This window comes from Manacus vitellinus, unplaced genomic scaffold (assembly GCF_001715985.3).
Source record: "Manacus vitellinus isolate BGI_N305 unplaced genomic scaffold, ASM171598v3 scaffold_47_pilon, whole genome shotgun sequence".
In the NCBI taxonomy this organism is placed as follows: Eukaryota; Metazoa; Chordata; class Aves; order Passeriformes; family Pipridae; genus Manacus; species Manacus vitellinus.
The window spans coordinates 3,634,190-3,652,612 of NW_021940585.1; the positions used below are offsets into that span (position 1 = coordinate 3,634,190).

Consider the following 18,423-nt stretch of genomic DNA (forward strand, 5'->3'; position numbering starts at 1 on the left):
GATGAGTTTTCATGGCTGTACTTCCCAACTGCTCTTCCCTGACCTCAGCCATGTAAGGGCAATGCTTTTCTTCCCCTGTGTGAGTTTGCCTGGTTTTACCTCATTGTTCCTTGTGAAATCTGAAATCCTACCCAGGATCCAGAGGTTCAGCAGCTCCTGTGCCCTCCAAACAGCCTGTGGGTTTCCCTAGGAAAGGTGGAGCAAAACTATGACTCCAGAAAAGTCAAAGCCATTTCAGATGAGCAGAGGGGAACCACGAGATTAGGAACTGCAGCACTAATATCTAAGCACACCCAGAATGATCACCATGCTAAAATTGCTCCCTCCAGTTCAGAACAGCTCTGGGACAAGCAATAGCAAATAAATATTATGTATAGCTAAGAGTCTGAACCAAAGGTCTGGGATTTAAAAACACAACAGGTCTTGTGAATAAATCCTCATTATTTTAGTGATGTTGCTCTGCTATGAGCCATCTCCAAGTTCTTCCAAAAGATCTGTAATCTAAAAATTGAAGGTCTCTTGCACTGTTTTTTAGCCTCCTTTTTAGACCCAAGCACCACAGAAAGTGTGGATCAGCAGGGTAGAACCATAAAATGAAGGCTGGTGTGGTCCATCACATCACCCAGAGTGCCTGGGTCAGTGTGTTCAATTATCTCACCCTAAACTGAGGTTTGCTGTATCCAACCCCCTAATTCCTGTCTGTCAATGCCAACTGCCAGACGTGGCTCAGCATTGGAAAATCTTGGCTGGCACCAAACCCATGCTGGGAATGAGCTCCCTCACCTCAGTCAGAGCAGCAAGAGTTAACCTCACAGTGGGCCTTCAGGGCTAAGCTGCACCTCTCAGACCTCATCACATCCAAATTTCAGCCATCACAGACACTCCTCACCACCTGACCTGCCTGAAATTATCTGGAAAAGCCAACAAGCAAAGAAAAATCCTCACCCCAAACCCATGAACCGTTTCAAAAAGATGGATCAGAAGGGTAGGCAGCTTTCTGACAGTTCAGCACAGACAGATGCTGGTGAGTGCTCTGACAGATTCCCTTCAATAGGAATTGAAATTAAGTGACTCAAATGTCAAGCAGGCCCGACTGTCCCATTGCTCAGAGTTAAATGGGACACAAGGCTCCACAGGCTTTTACCCCCAGCATGTCCCAGTCCAGTGTTCAGCTTGCCCTGGGGTTTTGGAGGGGTTTGCAGACCCAAAGTGCCTGGCTTTTAAATCTATTTACACTACAGTTGTAAGGCTGCAATAGTAGGACTAAAGGAATAGGCTATGTTCAACTCATGACTGTAATGCAGAGCTTTTACTGTGGTCCTAATTAAGGAAAAATAATCTCCATTATGCTTTAAACTCACAACAGAAGTACATGTTTTTGCTGCCCATAACAGAGGAATTTCTAGTCAGGAGCATCACTGCCTTTCCTGAGCCCAGCTCAGTGCTGGGGACCCACAGGGAGTTACACACTTAGGCCTGGCTCAGACTGCAAGTTCAGGCACATCTGTCCATACCTGACCCACGCAGCAGCAACACAGTACCAGACCTGCACAACAAACAGATGCAGTTACACGCTCCCCCGGGCTCAGGAAGCTTTTTTGAAACCTTAGAAGTTCACTCATTTCAATTCCCCTTACAGGTCACCACTTGTACTGTCACACCCCTCTGTCCTGCACCTGGCCTTGGGCTGACTCATTCCTTCACTGGGAGGATGATGCATCAAGCTCAGACTTTCTCCATGTGAAACAGGAATATTTCTCTCCAGGGGAGACCAGAGTCTGATGAACCACAAGTTTCACCCCGTGATTTGAAAAAGGGAGGAAAAAATTTATGGTGCACACAGGGTCATGCAGAGATTGGGTTTGCTCACTGTAAAGACCAGAAATGCCTTTATCTAAAAGGTGAAAAATCAAGTCAGTGGCATCCAGGCTTGCCTTGTTCCTGCAGACTAAAGGTCTTAGGCTAGAAAAGAAGTTCCCTTTCACAGGGAAGGCAGGGATTCCCTTTCTGCCTTTGTGTCTCATAGATGTGTAAAACAGTGTGAAATCCATGAAAGGCTTTGAGATATTCCTCTGAAAGAACAGCCCTGCTACCAAAACATCTGAAAAGGAGGGAAAACCCAGAATCATAGTATTGTACTTTTCCTACTATTATTTATTGAAAACCCCAGACCACTCTGATAAAGTCAACTGACAGTACTGGCTTGTCTCCACACGTGTGTCCATAAGTACAACACACCCAGCAAATGTCTGAGACAAGTCCTGGTTTATTTTCTTCCCTGGGAGGGTGGGGAGACCCTGGCACAGGTTGCCCAGAGAAGCTGTGGCTGCCCCATCCCTGGAAGTGTCCAAGGCCAGGTTGGACAGGGCTTGGAGCAACCTGGGTTAGTGGAAGGTGTCCCTGCCCATGGCAGGGGGTGGAACGAGATGAGCTTTAAAGTCCCTTCCAAGCAAAGCATCCTGTGATTCCATTTCCCTGCACATGCACATATTCCCAGTCAGGTGCTGTGTATCACAGCATCCTGAACTGCTCTTTTTCTCCTCCTCTCTGCCTGCTGCCTGCCCAAACATGCTGTTAGCTTTGGAAGGAGAACACACACAGATGTACCCTTTCCAAAATGTGTACCTGCACCTTGGCAAAATGGGCTGACACCTTCTGGGGAGCTCGTTAAGGCAACAGGAGAAACTTCAGGTAGCCTGGAGGAAGGCCAGCAGCATCTTAATTATGCTGAACTGAAACCTGGTTTTATCAAAACTGTAAATAATAAATGAGTTATTGGTCTTTAACTGCTGCATGGTATTTCTGGAAAGGTTAGTCTCCTTTGGAGAGGGGAAGGTGGGCATAGGTTCAGTCCCTGTAAGTCTCATAATTTGACAGAAGCTCCTGTTTTCAGCAGCACAGAACTAAGTGACATTTCCTCCAACTATTTTTGAAAACCCTGGTAAAGATTTCTTTTTAACGCTTACTACTGAGACAGGATAAAAACCAAAGCAAACCTCACTTTGAACCTGTTTCTCAAAGATGCTGCAGTGATTGTGTGATCTGTGCTGCAACCTTTCAGCAGCAGCAACTCTTGGTCCAGCTTTTCAGGAGTAAATCTCACCTGATAATAGAGGGTGCCTCATAAATAACTGTGCCAGCACGACAGACACTGGGGAGGGAACCTGCTTTCCACTTGTCTTTCACCCTGCTGCCCCAGATAATGGATTTAGAAACTACAGCAAATATCCAGACACAGTAATCTAGTACAGCTCTTTCCCCTTCCTCCACCCCTCTTTCTTGGAAGGACATCTCCTTTCTCTGAGCCTTTCCTCTGCTGCCTGTGAGTGTGCATTAGGATGGAGGCACCGGAGCAGATTTTTTGGATGTGGTTACAAAATTAATACAAGGTGTTGCCAAAACCTCAGGGCATCCATGAGTGAAACACTCAACTCCAGTTCTGCCATGCTTGATTCCATTTTCCATCAGCTTCTGCACGAGCACAGGTCACACGTGGTGACCAGGGTTTGGCAGCTCCTGAATTATGCACGTGTGTGGTTCACAGGCTTTGGGACACTCCATCCATTCCCTCTGCACTGAGACATGGACACCACTGCTCAGACCTATTCCAGCTCCAGGAACCATCAGCCACTCATTTGCAGACCCTCCTCCTTCCTCAGCAACTTTCACTGAACCATTTGCAGTCAGATTTACGAGCACTCCTTTTTTGTTCTGACCCACACTCAAAGCAGTTTCAATCCCACTTATTTTCACTGTCCCTGCAGAATTTAAAAGTTGTCTCAGAAAAATCTGCCAAGCTCTGGCTTATTTAAAGAACTCAGAGGCCACATGAGACAGCTGACAGAGGAAGTTCCATCAGGACAGTCCCATTTCCTTTCCTTGTCACAAAAAGTATCTGATGTGCCCTTGCCCTCTCTGATGATGCTGAGATCAGTAAGTGATAGAAAGTGGACAGAATGAGGTTTATAGCCTGGTTTCATCTGCAATGGCATGAAAAAAGTGTTTCTGTAACAACACAAACTTCCCCCACACACCCCATCACTACAAAGAAATGAAACCTGTACTACTATTGCTGGCAAGAATTTCACTGCATTCCACCTGGCTAGGAAAGGAAACAACAGTCACTTGCCAGGCTGGGGGGTCTCTTCATCACCTTTAACTTCTCCTCCAGCCTCAGCCATTCACAAGATACCAAATAAATGTGTGTCCATAAAGAAATTAACCCCAAGTTAACCATCCTGCTGTCTAATCAAATTAAATAAATGAATTTTTCTCTAGGTACGGTGGAGATGAAGGATTTTCTCCCTCAGCCTGCAGCCATGCACAAGATGTGTCTTCCTCTGGAAGCTGGTTTCACATGGTGGCTTAGATTTTCCCACTTTGTATCTAGCACCATTTGAAATCAGTGTTCTAGGAGCAAGAATTACAGCGTGGGAAGAGATCAAGCAGCTGCTCACTTCACCAACAGCCTCTGCTCCTTAAACCAGCCCTCTCTCCAAAGGTTATTTTTTTGCCAGCCATCCACTCTGTAACATCATCTGATTTCTAGACACTTCTACAACCCCTGTACACCCTCCCAAGCCAGGGCCACAACAGAACAGCCTCCTTCTAATGTACTTCTACTTAATAAACAATGGATATGAGTTCAAGTTGTCCAGAGTAGAGTGATCTGGAAATTGCATGAAAACCAACGTGGTACTTCTTGCATCTCGACAGGCAGAGTACATTTATTATACAATCTCTAGCAATAACATTTAATTCACTACCTTAGAGCAAATGCATTTCCACTCTGTGCTTGGGGACTCTACCTCCATAGAATTCTCATTCCACAGCTCCCAGAGACTTGCTCTGCACACACAGAAATTCCCCTCAATAATATAAACACAAAAGTGCCTTCAGCAACCACAGAATCACAGACTGGTTTGGGTTGGAAGGGACCTTAAAGATCACCTTGTTCCAACCCCTGCCACGGCATCCTGGTCATGTCACACACAGAACCCACTCCTTCTGCCAGAATTATTTTTAAATACGTTGCTGGTAACTTCTAGTGATGTTTCACTTCTCCACCCCTTCATCCCAACCACCAGAACAAAGCTGAACTATCTTTGCTTGACCTCCCTGTTGTCCAACATGTCATTACACCCAGAAAAGACCATCGCTGTGTGGATGAAGCCTTTGATCAGAGCTCTGAATAGCCATCTGTAAAGAATCCATAGCTGTCATCTCCAAGAGGATCCTTCTCTGAGCCAGGAAAACGTCTCTTACACAGGCTGACCGATTTCTCTTGGTGTTCAGAGTCTCAGTTTTTGTCTAGCACCATTTGAAATCGGTTATGATGTAGGGGGAAAAGCAACACTAAAGGAAAACTTCATTCCCCCACCCCCCAAGCCATAAATAAACACCATCCAAAGCCCGACCTGGCCTCACAAACACGTGTGGTTTGCTGTTCTCTGAAGTTACACCCACAGGCCAAGAGCATCCTGCACAACGGGAGGACACTCAGCACCCCGTTCAAGTCAGGAGGGATGCTTCCAGAAGAGAGCAAAGCATCTCTTCAAACATTTAACTAAAGATTCTCCACCTCCAGCAAGCCAGGGCCCAGGTGTGACAGCACAGCCACCCAACCTTCCAACCACTTCTATTCCACGTGCGATTTGTTTGCCTTAACCTGTTCTTTACGCAGATTTTTTTTTTTCCTCTTAAATAAAATCTTGTGCTTTATGTTACTGGGCTCTGTCTGAGGTAGACAGATCACCTGTTTCCCTGCTGGACAATATCCAAGTGCTGCAAGTCTCTTCATTTCAGTCCCCAGCTCCATTTTCACCGCCCTGAGAAGTGAGTATTTAGATTCATAGAATGGTTTGACTTGAAAAGGACCTTAAAAATCACCTTGTTCCAACCTCCTGCCACGGGCAGGGTTTAATTTACACTGGTTTTAAGCCACCAAGCACTGACACTTCACATGATTTAACACTAAACCAGGTAACCCTGTACCTGTTTTGTGACTCCCACTGTTACCAGTAGATGGCAACACCACATTTTTATTCCATGCAGCCTCTTCCCTCGGCACAGAGTTTGTGTGTTCAGGACTCTGATTATCAGTTCCAGAGTCAAAAATGAAATAATTCATGTGGGACTGAGTTTGAGGAAGAATGGCACAAAATTCATGACAATTGGGGTAAAATAATTTGTAGTGTTTAAGTCAAACTCATAGGATCACAGAATGGAATCACAGAATGGTTTAGGTTTGAAGGGACTTAAAGCTCATCTCATTCCACCCTCTGCCATGGGCAGGGACACCTTCCACTGGAAAACTTGCCAAGCAGCTGCTTATCCCACCAATGCTCACTGAAATCCCAAAAATTCATAATGTAAAATTCTGCAGTCTGGCACCATTTGCAGTCCACACCAACTCATTTTGAGTATCAGAACCACAAATTGGAAAAAAAATATGGCATATTAGTTATTTTTTCTATTTCACCCTCTGAAAGGCTTCATTCTGCAAGGCAGCTGACTCCACACATTGCTTTGCCAAGAAAATTAAGTATATTTGAAGTGTGAAACTCATGCAATTAATAATCACATTCTACTTAAAATGTCACTTAAAACCACCTAATCTATATTCCCTAAGGATTGCATCTGTCACACACTGGACAAAAGTGCCAAAACACTCACTGGGCTTTGCTCCTGACACAAGTGTTCCATCAGAACAACCACAGGATAAGCTGCCTCTTCTCCATCAAGCTTTTACCAAGTTTTTCAGGAGTGAACACAGTAAAGTTTTGGAGGTTCTGGGGAATTCTCTGCGATTCTAAAAGAAAATCCCAAAAGGCTGCTCAGTAAATTAAATCACATTCTCTACACTACCATTGAGTAGTTCTGTGCACAAACTGCAAATTTCAATCTCAACAGTTCCCATCTAATAAAAGTTGGTTACAGGAAAAATCATCTTAATAATAACGGGAAAAGAGCTGCTCAGCACATGAGGAATGAAAGACAAACACTTACTGCTAAATAATTTAACATTTTTATTTGCAATATTACAAGGCATTACTAAGTCTTTACATCCGGAAAGAAGTGTCAAAATAAGGCTAATTTTTACAGTGATTCCAGCTCAGCTTTAAGTGCATTTTCAGCCCGTTTTTAGCACGTTTGCAGATGCCACACGAAGCGAGCTGAGCTTGTGACCCCCCACACTCAACCCCCCAGTCACACCACCCAGTGTTTACAAACAATTCTCAAACTAAGATGTCAACCAGCCCGTGAACAGCAAGTCATCCTGTGGAGCCAAAAGCCCTTTGTAAAAACCACAGCCTATTATGAGCTCTAACAATGCAACCGCTGGGATTGTCCCAAAAAGCCCTAAAAAGCCCCAAACAGTTCTCTGTTGCTCCAACAATCAGTTGATGACAGTGGAGCAGTGCCAAGCCACCAGAGACAAGCCAGAACGGTTTCAATGCTGCCCCAGGCATGGGAAGTGAGGCAATTTGGGTTTTTTTCTGGGAGAATTGGTTCTTAGAAGCTGCCTGTAGGTTGACAGTGAGATTCATGAAGCTCAAACCTGTTCCTAATTAGGCTTTTGGTTTTGATAAGGAATTAGAAGTAGCAATGAGTCTCGACCCATGGCGAACACTGGAGTGTTTGCCAACTCCTGGAGTCACAGTCTGGACTAAAAAATTGTGCTAAGGAGCTAAAGAGAGACCTCATCTACCAGCACTGCCAGCACATCCAGTCCTGCACTCCCAGCACTGAACTGCTTTGGTTTTCCTTTAATATGAAAAGGGAGTCTGACAGGGAAAGGCTTCTGTTTCTGAACAGGTATATGATGATAAATCCTTCATTACAGAGCTTGATTAACATCACTGTATACAGAGATTTGAAATGTGGAATGCATGATTTCAAGGGAAAAAGCAAGGAAGGTGGATCCACACAGCATCCTTTCTATCCTGAAAAGTAGCAAAGTATCTCCAGAACTGACATCAAGGCTCAATAAAAATCAAGCCCACTAAGGACTTACACTGTGCTCAGGACAAGTACCACTGATTTCTCAGCGGTACCTTTATTTAGGTAACTTCTAGAACATGACAACAAATTCAAAGGCAGGGAATGTCTTTGCTACAGAAACCTCCAGTTTTCTACTATAATAAATCCACTGTGGCCTTTGTAGGATTATATCAAAGAGTTAGAAATATATATGGCTTTTTTCCTTCTTAAAAGCAAAGGAAAAGCTATAAAGCTCTGATTTAAAGGCACACTTTAATTAGTTAGATACACAGAAATCAACTCTGACAAACAAAGAGGTAGAGCATATGAGATCTGACCTATGATAGCTTCAAAAAGACACAGCCTTCAATGACACCGATCTCTCATGGAAAATAATAATAATAATAATAATAACAATAACAATACAAGGGACAACATTTATGCCAGCTCAGCCACAGAAAAGGGAGGAGCAGGAGGACACAGTTTTGGTGAGCAGAACCATAAAAGAACAGAGAATACTGGACAGTCTTCTGAAGGCAAAGAGGTAGCACTGACTCCTGCAGACAGACACTCTTGGATGCTACAGCCATGAGGAAAAACAGAATATCTGTCCATACAACTGCAGACACACTTTTTACCCCATTAACCATCTCCTCCTACATTTAACCAGCAGGACAAGACACAGCACAAGATACTCCTCTACTCAATGCAAGTGCAACTGTTTTCCATTTCTGGCAGGGATATTCCACTGCAAATCCCCTCCCACCCCCCCAAAAAGGCCATTCATGCTTTACACATCTTATATTCGGCAGTACATGGAGTGCTGTCACGTTTCCTACAAACAAAAAAACAAGTCAAATCAGAGATTTTTACATTTAAATAGGTTTTACATTTTACACTGAAAGCACAGCCTTAGGTTTGTCATTAAATCAACAGGTAAAGTCACGAAACTAAGTCATTATTTGTCCTCTCCTTACTAAGCAGCTGCTGGACTGAAGAGATTTTTGCTTCATTCTCTGCTAAAGTGTTAAGAACGACCCAAGGAGTAGAAAAGTGTTTGATCCAAACAGATCATTTCAAGTGATGAACAGACCATGCCTGAGCATTGTCAAAAACTAACAACAGAACAGTCAGAGGATTCCTCACTGATCTGGAGACCACATCAGGTGCACCCCTTGTCATTCATTTTCAACTCAGTTTGTTATTTAGTACATATTTTCTAAGCAGAAACTATTAGTTCGTGAGAATTTTGATTTTGTGGTCTGCCAACAGCATATTTATAATACTTAAACACACAAGAATTACAATTCACAATAACATTCTTACATATGTTTCAAGATCTTGAATAACTCCTGTTTTGCTTTACCAAAAAAAACAACCACCCCACACCAAACCTCTGTACTATTATTCCAAGTCTCTAAGGAGTTCTACATAAGAAAAATTCAGAATTAACAGTGTTTTCACATACCAGACCAGTATGTGAAATAATTTCTCTTATTATTAACACAAGTACAGGTAAGATTCAAATGAAGAACTCTATCTCTTGATTCCTTTTTATCCTCTCCAAAAATAAGCCCAACTAACTGAGAAAACTAATCCTATCTTAATTAGAAACATCTTTCTTCAGAGGTAAAGATGATATTCTTTAATCCATACATTATTTTGGGAGTAACTCCAAGCTTAGTCTTTATATATGCCATCTCAAAACTTATCAAAAATACTGAAAAATCACCTGTTCTTTACAAGTCAATAAAAAACAGACCTTGGCATTAAGTTTGAGCAAGAGACACAACCACCCATCACCTTCTAAGAACTTGTGCAATGGAGAAAAGGGACACAAAAGAAGATAATGGTTTAAAAAAGTATTTGAAGTGCCAACTCTCTTAAGTTGTCATGACAAAATATTGACAAATATTAGTCAAACTAAGCTGTTCTGTCTTAAATCTGTTCTGTTGGAACAAGGTTTGAAGAGCCAGATTTTGAAAGGGCACATTTGACCCCACCCCAAGTGCAATCCCAACCATCATCACTCACTACCTGACTAAGCACTAGGTTAAAAACCAGAAGAAATTAGTTGCAAATAAGGAACTATATTTTGATCCTTTTTAGGGCTACAGAACTCTGAGAACGAAATCAAAGAAATTAAAAAGAAGATCTTGTTAGAACCTTCATTTATTTATATTTTACTCCCAAGAAAGAGAAAATGCAGGTGAATCAATAATTCTGAGAGACCTGGGATCTGGTTTGCTCTGAAGGGATGTAAATTTTAAATCCTTTAGAATTTTAGTGTCCAAGGGTGGCTTCCAGCTTCAACTGTCTTTTAAACATAGGGAATTATACTATTAGCTAAGAAAAGTAACAGCACTGGAATCCACTTCACATTATTGAAATGGGTGCAAACATTCTACTGTGTTATTCATTCTTCAAAGACAACTCAACACTAAGAAATGTGATATGCAATCACTGGAAGCTACTGTTTACACTACTGAATGATAATTCTTTATGTATTATACCCTATTCTCCCAAAATGAATGAAAGGTTATAATATTCTTTCCTATAGGAAGCCAAGGTTCCACACTTCTTAAATTCCAAGTAAACCCCAATAAAAAGATACTTAAGCTTCACTGCAAAAGTCCAAATGAAGTGGAAAGTGTATACCTTTTCAAGATTCAATTAATTCATGTATTCAGTGTCTTCCATCTCAGCTGGGGCCTTAGTTTTTAAAATACATGTTTCCTTGCAACTCTCATCAACTGTGTACGAGCTGAACAGTAGAAGGGGAAAAATTTCAATTCTAATTGAATGTCCCATAAAACTGGCAGATTAAACACATATGAGAGAGGGCAAGGAAAGATTTGCTGCCATTTGAAGACCACGAACCAGCAAGTAGGGGGGGGAAGCACAACAGTTCACAAAGGCTCAGCTACGTCAGGAACTCAGAAAACTAAACAGGGAGACAGAGGCCTTAATAAAAGGAGATTAGATCAGGGTTTCCAGACAAGGAAGAGGTTTAACAGTCAGATGTTCACAGAGAGAAGGATAAAGGAAAGCACTAAGCACAGTAAGGCTTTAAAACTGCTGCAAAATATTCAGAAATATAACATTCTTTAATTTTTTATGACGTTGCTTTAGATCCCTCCTGCTCTCTACACCCTGAGAAGTCTCTCCACGGATGAAGACAGAAAGTGCTGCCCTAATGCTCTGAGCTCCCATGGACCCTTCTTTGGCCCAGACTGCAGGATATCCAAGTCATGGATGAGAAGGAATGGCTCAAAAGCCTTAAATTCCTCAGCAGCACACGGGCACTCTGTCACCCTGGCCCCTGGAACGATGCTGTGCTGCCCATGTAGGAGGTACTAAGGCTAAAACTTCACTGCACATCAACTGCCTTCAGGGTTCTCCCAAGTCCTCTGGGTGTACTTCACTACAAATATGAACCACGGGAATATTTCCTCTGATTTACTTTATTTAAAGCATCCCTGTCTTGGTTTCATGTGCTCCAGGTAAATTCCAAGAGATTTTGTTAAAAGATCACCCAGTTTTTATGAGATGCTTATCCTAACAATCCATGTGCACCACCTAACTTGCTTGAATTTTCAGTGTTTCCCATGTTACAAATTATTTCTCCAACAAAACAGGCTTCTTTCAAGAAGACAAAAATCAGGCATTACAGCAAGAAGTAATGCACAAAGAGGCATTTAAATCTCCTGCCACCCCTCCATGAAAAAGCACACATAAAACCCAGCTGTTTTGAAGATAAAAGTTCAAAATACCCTTTATGTCTCATCAAAAGAACACTTACTTATGTATGAATCTAACATTTACAGTTCATTTTGCAAGTCTTTAACACAGGGACACCAACATTACTGCTGCAGGAGAAAAAAACCCCCTGAAAACCTTCCAGTAGCACAAGCCCACACAACCAACACTAGCCCTGGTTTTAAAAGGTAAACTTGACATGTTTTTAGCAGATAACAAAAGTACTTCCCTTGGCAGGTGTAAATATGCCAAACACAAGCTTAAGAACAAGGTTTTTCCATCCCTGAAATCAGTGCAAGTGTTAATTAGCAGCTTAGCTGAACAACAGATACAAAAACAAAAGTCAAATATATTGTTAGGCTTTAGCTTCCATCAGCTGCTGTGAGAAGCTCACACACAAATCAGGCATTTGAACAGGAAAGGGCAGATAAAGCTCAAGAAACTCACACATGTCAGCACAGCTTTTGCTCAGTCATCTGGAAATGTGCAATAATAACAGTAATAAAAAAGGAAGCTTACTCACCCATTCTGTGAAAAGAATTTCTTATAGGCCCAGAAGGCTGCCAGGAGCACCACGATCACCACAAGCACTTCAGGAAGAATTAAAAAAAAAATAATAACAAAAAAAAAGCTTTAGAGTGATAAAGATCATCTCTAGCTCACAACAAAAGCATCAAAAAGTTTTGCAGAAATAGCATTGTTTTCATTCAAAGGTTTACAGCATCCCCACCCCCTCAAATAAATCCCCAGCCCAACTCATTTATTAAATAAGATATGTAAATGAAGTATTTGATGCTTTACTCAAGATTCTTAAATCAGCTCAAGAACAATGACCACCAAGATGGCAAAACCCCACCAGTTCAGTAACATTAAAACAGGAAAAGACAAATCAGGAATGATGACAACCCCCTAACAAAACTTCTTACAAGTTTATACAAAACTGGGTAACAAACTCAATGACAGAAGATGGACTAAACACTTCTGTTCAGTGGCAGAGTAATTTACTCAACACTTCCAGTAAACACAAGCTCTGAAGTTTATCAAAGAGATCAAGCAAATCTGACCTCACAAACATGAAAAAATACACATTTACACTAAATTAAACTGTAATTGCTTAACAATCTTAACTTTTCTTGAATTATCCAGCCTTAACCAAAACTCCAAAATCATTCTACTGCAGTCACAGGTGACTGAGATCAAAAATAAAATTTCCACATAAAAAAAATACAATCAACATTGTCTCTTGTTCAGGTTTCAGAAAATACTTACCACAGATGCAGGCTATGACATATCCACCTAAAAACAGAGGGAATCAGTATCACAAGAGGAACACGTGTGCTTCTTACTCAAACATTGTTATAAAAACATTCACAAAGCTACTCCAAGCAGATCAAGCATGCTTGTCAACACAATCTTTGAAGCAGGTCAGTTTACATCACAACATCTACTTAACTTAAAATATTTCTGTTTTCAACTGATTTTAGCAAGCTCTATTTTTTTTCATGCCAAAATAAAGGAGGAGGTCGCATTCAATTATTTCTCCCGAATATAAGAGGACATTCTTAAGCAGCAAAGCTCCTCTCACAGGTGCTTTCAGTGGAAGTCCTTGCAGTTCATACTTACTCAGCTGGCAGGTTGGCACTCCAGGAGACCACTGGTTTCCTCCCATATACCGAATTTCAGCTTCACCTTGTAACGTGTACCCTGCGTAGCACTCAATGGTAATACAATCCCCCACAACATAGGAAGGCTTTTGGCCCACAACTACTCTACCAAAATTTATGACTGGAGTGGAACCAGAACTTATGCCTGGAATAGAACCAGGACTTATGCCTGGAGTGGAACCAGGGCTTGTACCTGGAGTGGAACCAGGGCTTTCAGGCCCACCTGGAAAGAAAACAGGGAAACAAAGAAAAGCCATATTACTGCAGCAGATATTTCAAAGTTGTCACTGATTTTACCAAATACGAGTTTTACTCACATCTACATTTTGGAAAATAACTCCATGTCTTCTGTCCCTGACAAGTCACTGTCACCTCTTTAGTGCCATCAGGAAAAGAGCAGCGAGCATTGCACTTTATCTTAACAGACTCTCCTGCATTATAGACAGATTTCAGCGGAACCACAGCTCCGTTTGTGACCTCTGGAGCACCACACACATCTGCAGGAATTAACACATGAATTTAAAAACAAGCTTAGTGATAATAAACCTGAAATATTTCATAACTCATTAACTCACTCCACAAATACACCTTGCCTTTGTGTGAGAAAAACAGCTCTGCATATCTGAGGAGTTTAACTTGACCGAAATTTTAAGTATAAATATTTCCTTTAGAGGACTTAAAGAAACATCACTGTAGGTATTCATTAAGGTAATGCAATCTTATGATGTGGTAGCTCTGAAACCCATATTGGTTGATTAGTTTTGTAAGCTCTAGAATCATTTCCAGGTGCCTTATCAGACTCATTCATTACAGAACACTCAAACACGCTCTCCAAAGCACTTCTCGCTCTTGTGAGCTCATTATTAAACTATGCATGTAAAAAATTCTCTTGCTGTACTGTACAACCATGTCCCCTTCCCCTCTAGCACAAAGAGGGAGGAGAAAGGTTCAGAAACACCTCTGCCATGTTCCCAGCCCTGCAAAATAGTCCTGACTTAGGAATTTGCCTGGTCAAAAATCTAACAATGTGTTAAACACCCACGAGATGCCTGGAAAGTAAGAGATGAAGAGCTACATCAAACACAGAGATTTGGATTACTCCAGGATCCTACAGGTTTCTTTATTGTGCACACTCCTAGTTCTTTCTATCAGAATTTAGAAACACATATTTTCTCCTCTATTTACCCTCAAAATCACCAGAACAAACACCACAATCAATCACAGCATGTCCATGTCACAAGTTCTACCACGTCTGTCACTCAATTCACCCTCAGCCAAAAACTCTTTGGAGTTAAGAGCCCCTCAAACACCTAAAATGTCACCCACAGATGGCTCCCCATCAACTTCCTCAGCTTCTGATTTACACCTACAGTGTTGTGATTTGAAATTTTAGCTAAGACAAGGCTCACAACACTCTCAACACCCAAGACAAGTTGGAATTTTACAGAAAGACTTACTTTTCTCACAGGTTGGTATTGGAGGAGACCAAGTGTTATCTTCTGCACAGGAAATTATATCTTCTCCAACCATGTAATAGCCTGGATCACACACAAACTGGACTGAGTCCTTGTAAGTATAGGAAGACCCAAGTCCAGATATTTTGTACCCATTTTTAACTCTCGGGTTTTCACATTTGACCACTGAAAAGAGATAAAAGAAAAACAGCTCTGAAACATTTGTTAACACAAACATAGCAACAAACACAGCACCCTGTCCCTACTTGCAAATGTCCCAATCCTCACGTTGTTTTGGAGGGGTTTTATAACAATGTTATTTTCTTAAAGGTGGAGAAGGTCCTTGGTTTGAGCTATTGGGTTGTAACACTACAGTCAAATAAGAAATTGTAATAATTGACATAATAATGTTCCACTTCCAAAAGACACACACCTGCACAGTGGCAGGATTTCAGCAAACAAATTATATTGGTTAGGGTTCAAATGACAACATGCACCTGGAATTTCTTCCTACATCTGAGTCTGTGCTTGCTGGGCTTTGCATTTATTCTTCTACTTCCCCAGTAGCTGTGTTTTCAGGAAAAGGATGCTCCCTTAGCTTTTTACTATTCCTAATCTAGCTTCCACATCCTTGCTCTTTACATAGCTTTTCTTCAGCTACCCAGGCTTTGTGGTCTCTCAGTTCCTCCACTTTGGCCTTGTCACTTCTACCAACAAGACACTCATACATGTATTTTTGAAGTTTTAACTTAAATTTTAGCCATATTCTGTGCCATAAGCAATCAGTATCCACCCTGCTAACCTGATCTCCAATGCAACTGTGTAAAACTTAGCACCAGAGGATTTGCTTCTTCTTTTCTATAAGGAGGGTCCATTCCCCACCACACCCTGCTTCGAAAAAAGGGACAGAGATCGTAACAAATACATATTAAAAAATTAAAAATCCCAGCAACCTTTACACTGTGGAGGTGGCCCACTCCAAACTCCATTTGAGTGTTTATCAGATGTGCAGAAAATGGTGTCTGAGCCGATGAGGGAGAAGGGATCTGAGCCTGCTGGGACAGTATCACAGGAGTAGCTCACTGCAGTCTGATACACGTAGTTGGCAGCTTCTGTGTGGTGCCCATTGGTGATGCTGGGAGGGGGATCACAGGGAATCACTGGAAACCAAACACACAACTCACTCAGAGAGAAGGTTGGGTGTGTCAGCTCGTTCACCTCAGGAACAGCAAGCCTTGATTTCCAAGGAATTTCACTTAAAATCTGACATAGCTGCTCTAAGGCAAGCTACAGTTGTAGCTGAGAATCTCAATTACAACATGAGGTTGAATTTGATATAATTACCATAACTGGTATTTTTCAGTGGTCATCCTTCAGGCACATCCCAAATACCTACCAAAAACCCCCCCAAACACTCCTATTTTACCATCATTTCTTAGACTGGAAGGTTTATAGCATAGCTGTTTTTAAATGAACTACCACCACCTGAATAGAAAACTAAGCAGTGATTTACTCACCTTCACAGAAAGGCATCTCACGATCCCAATCAACACCTTCATTCCTAATTACACAGGTAACCTGCTCGTTTCCATATAATCTGTATCTAGAGAGGTAAACATTTTTAAAGAGGTTAAACTTAAATCTCTCATTTCTCCAACAAGCACCTAAAAAACTGGTTTATACAGCTCTGTTCTGTGGTTATGGGGACATAACACACCAAGGTATTGTTGTAACAAAAGTATCTTCATTTGTTTATTTTGCTAAGAGAAAAGTATCTTCATTTGTTTATTTTGCTAAGGGTCTCACTTTGAAAACAAAACAGAAGCAATCAGAAACAAAAACAAAAAACTCTGAAAACAAAACAGAAGCAAAAGAAACATCACTAAAGAAATTGATGAAAGTCACATTTTAAGATGTGACACTAATTCCCTGAAGTTACTAATACTAAAGGAAAGAGAGGAAAAACATTGGAGAGCTTAGTACTCCTGGCATAATTTGCTATACACAAACAAATGGGCCATTGTTCAAAAGAACAATGAAGGGTGATGAGTATATATTTATTCCCTCTGCCACAGGAGCACTAGAAGAAAGTCATTAGAGGTAACACTCTACTTTTCACTCTGCAGAATCTCCCTAAAAAGCTGAAGGTTGATGCAAACAGCACTTAAGCCATGAATCAAGCTAAATTTAGCTCTAAGTTCATTTGCTCCAGGTAGAATTCAGATTTCAAATCAGAACTGGAATGGAACCTGTACAGAAAATTTGGGTTTGGTTCAGATCTGTGTACACATACCAAAAAAAAAAAAAGGATTCATAAACTTCACCAAAATACTTACCCTTCTCGACAAGAAAAAGTAGCAGTTGAACCAAATGTAAGATCTGTCACATCAACAACACCATTTGCTAATTCTCCTGGGTGCTTACATCTTCTCTCTGGGAGAGTGGGGGAAAAAAGAAAGGAAAAATGTATACCTCTAATTATATATACAAAGTCTTTGGCATATATTGCCCTTACCAACATCAGTGGTTTCCAAAGCATTGGTTATAACATTGCAAAATACTAATTCTAACTTGCAAACCAAATAAAGTTGTTGAATATCAAAGGGAAAAAGGAAAACGGTACCAAAAAAGCACACAATTACCTGTACAGAACTGCTCTTTGGGTGACCACTGTAAGTCAGGACCACACGTAAGAGTTAAGGATTTTCCAGGGATTTTCATATATCCCGGCCGGCAGATGAAGGAGACTTGACTTCCAACAGGAAAACTCTCTATTCCTCTGAACTTCTCCTCCAGCTCCGCGTATTGCAGCCTGGCTGGAATATCACACACGTCTGGGAGAGGGAGGAAAAGGGAATACACAACCTTAGCAACAAGAGAAACACACCGAGGTGTAACAGCACAGAAGCCAGGGGAATTCCAGGGGTTTTAAGGATTTACTGGTAAATCCAAGAGGTGACATTCTTAAGAGCCAGAGATGTTTTAATATTTAACTAGTTTCCAAATTTTAATTTAGATTTCAGTTGCATCAACGTTCAACTCTGTACTAGTACTTATTGTTTTCCCAAGTCCTTCAAAATTCTACCCAGACAATGCATTTCCTTCCAGATCTTATTTTTTGTCTGCCTTTTTTTCTTTGAAGTTAAATACACAACTTAACTCACTGTAAACCCATCGGCAGTGAAATGCTTATTTAGCTTGCTGCAGGAAAAACAAACCAGCCAGCCCCACTCAAATAGCTGATAGTGAAAATATGTTATGAAAATATGTCATGTAGTTTTCACAGGAAAAAGGAGAGCAAGTCTAAGGAGCATAAAGCAGAGTTTAAAAATCAGCTGCACAATCCAACAGAGACCTACAGACCCAGGGACATTCTGGGGTTGGTTAGAATCACAAAACATCCTCAGTTGGAAGGGACTCATGAGGATCATTGAAGTCCAGCTCCTAAAGCTGAAGAAATTAAACTCCTCCACACAAAAGGATTCAAAGAAACGCATTCAAGATCCTCTATATGAATCACCAGACTACATGGATCTGCAAGACTTAAACACAGAGACCAGCAC

The 18,423-nt window shown here is 41.3% G+C and overlaps 1 protein-coding gene across 1 annotated transcript in view; it reads right to left on the minus strand.

Moving 5' to 3' along the window:
• Positions 1-7,008: 7,008 nt before the first annotated feature.
• The window catches only part of CR1 (complement C3b/C4b receptor 1 (Knops blood group)), a 35,384-nt gene continuing 23,969 nt past the window's right edge, over positions 7,009-18,423 (minus strand). The window contains exons 30-40 of the mRNA XM_029962491.1: positions 17,503-17,694; positions 17,197-17,293; positions 16,378-16,463; positions 15,814-16,020; positions 14,864-15,046; positions 13,724-13,903; positions 13,366-13,629; positions 13,012-13,038; positions 12,266-12,332; positions 10,642-10,747; positions 7,009-8,818 (exon numbers count right to left, since the gene is read on the minus strand). Of these exons, the coding sequence (XP_029818351.1) occupies positions 10,657-10,747; positions 12,266-12,332; positions 13,012-13,038; positions 13,366-13,629; positions 13,724-13,903; positions 14,864-15,046; positions 15,814-16,020; positions 16,378-16,463; positions 17,197-17,293; positions 17,503-17,694 (1,394 nt within the window). The 3' untranslated portion in view covers positions 7,009-8,818; positions 10,642-10,656. The remainder of the gene's footprint in view (positions 8,819-10,641; positions 10,748-12,265; positions 12,333-13,011; positions 13,039-13,365; positions 13,630-13,723; positions 13,904-14,863; positions 15,047-15,813; positions 16,021-16,377; positions 16,464-17,196; positions 17,294-17,502; positions 17,695-18,423) is intronic.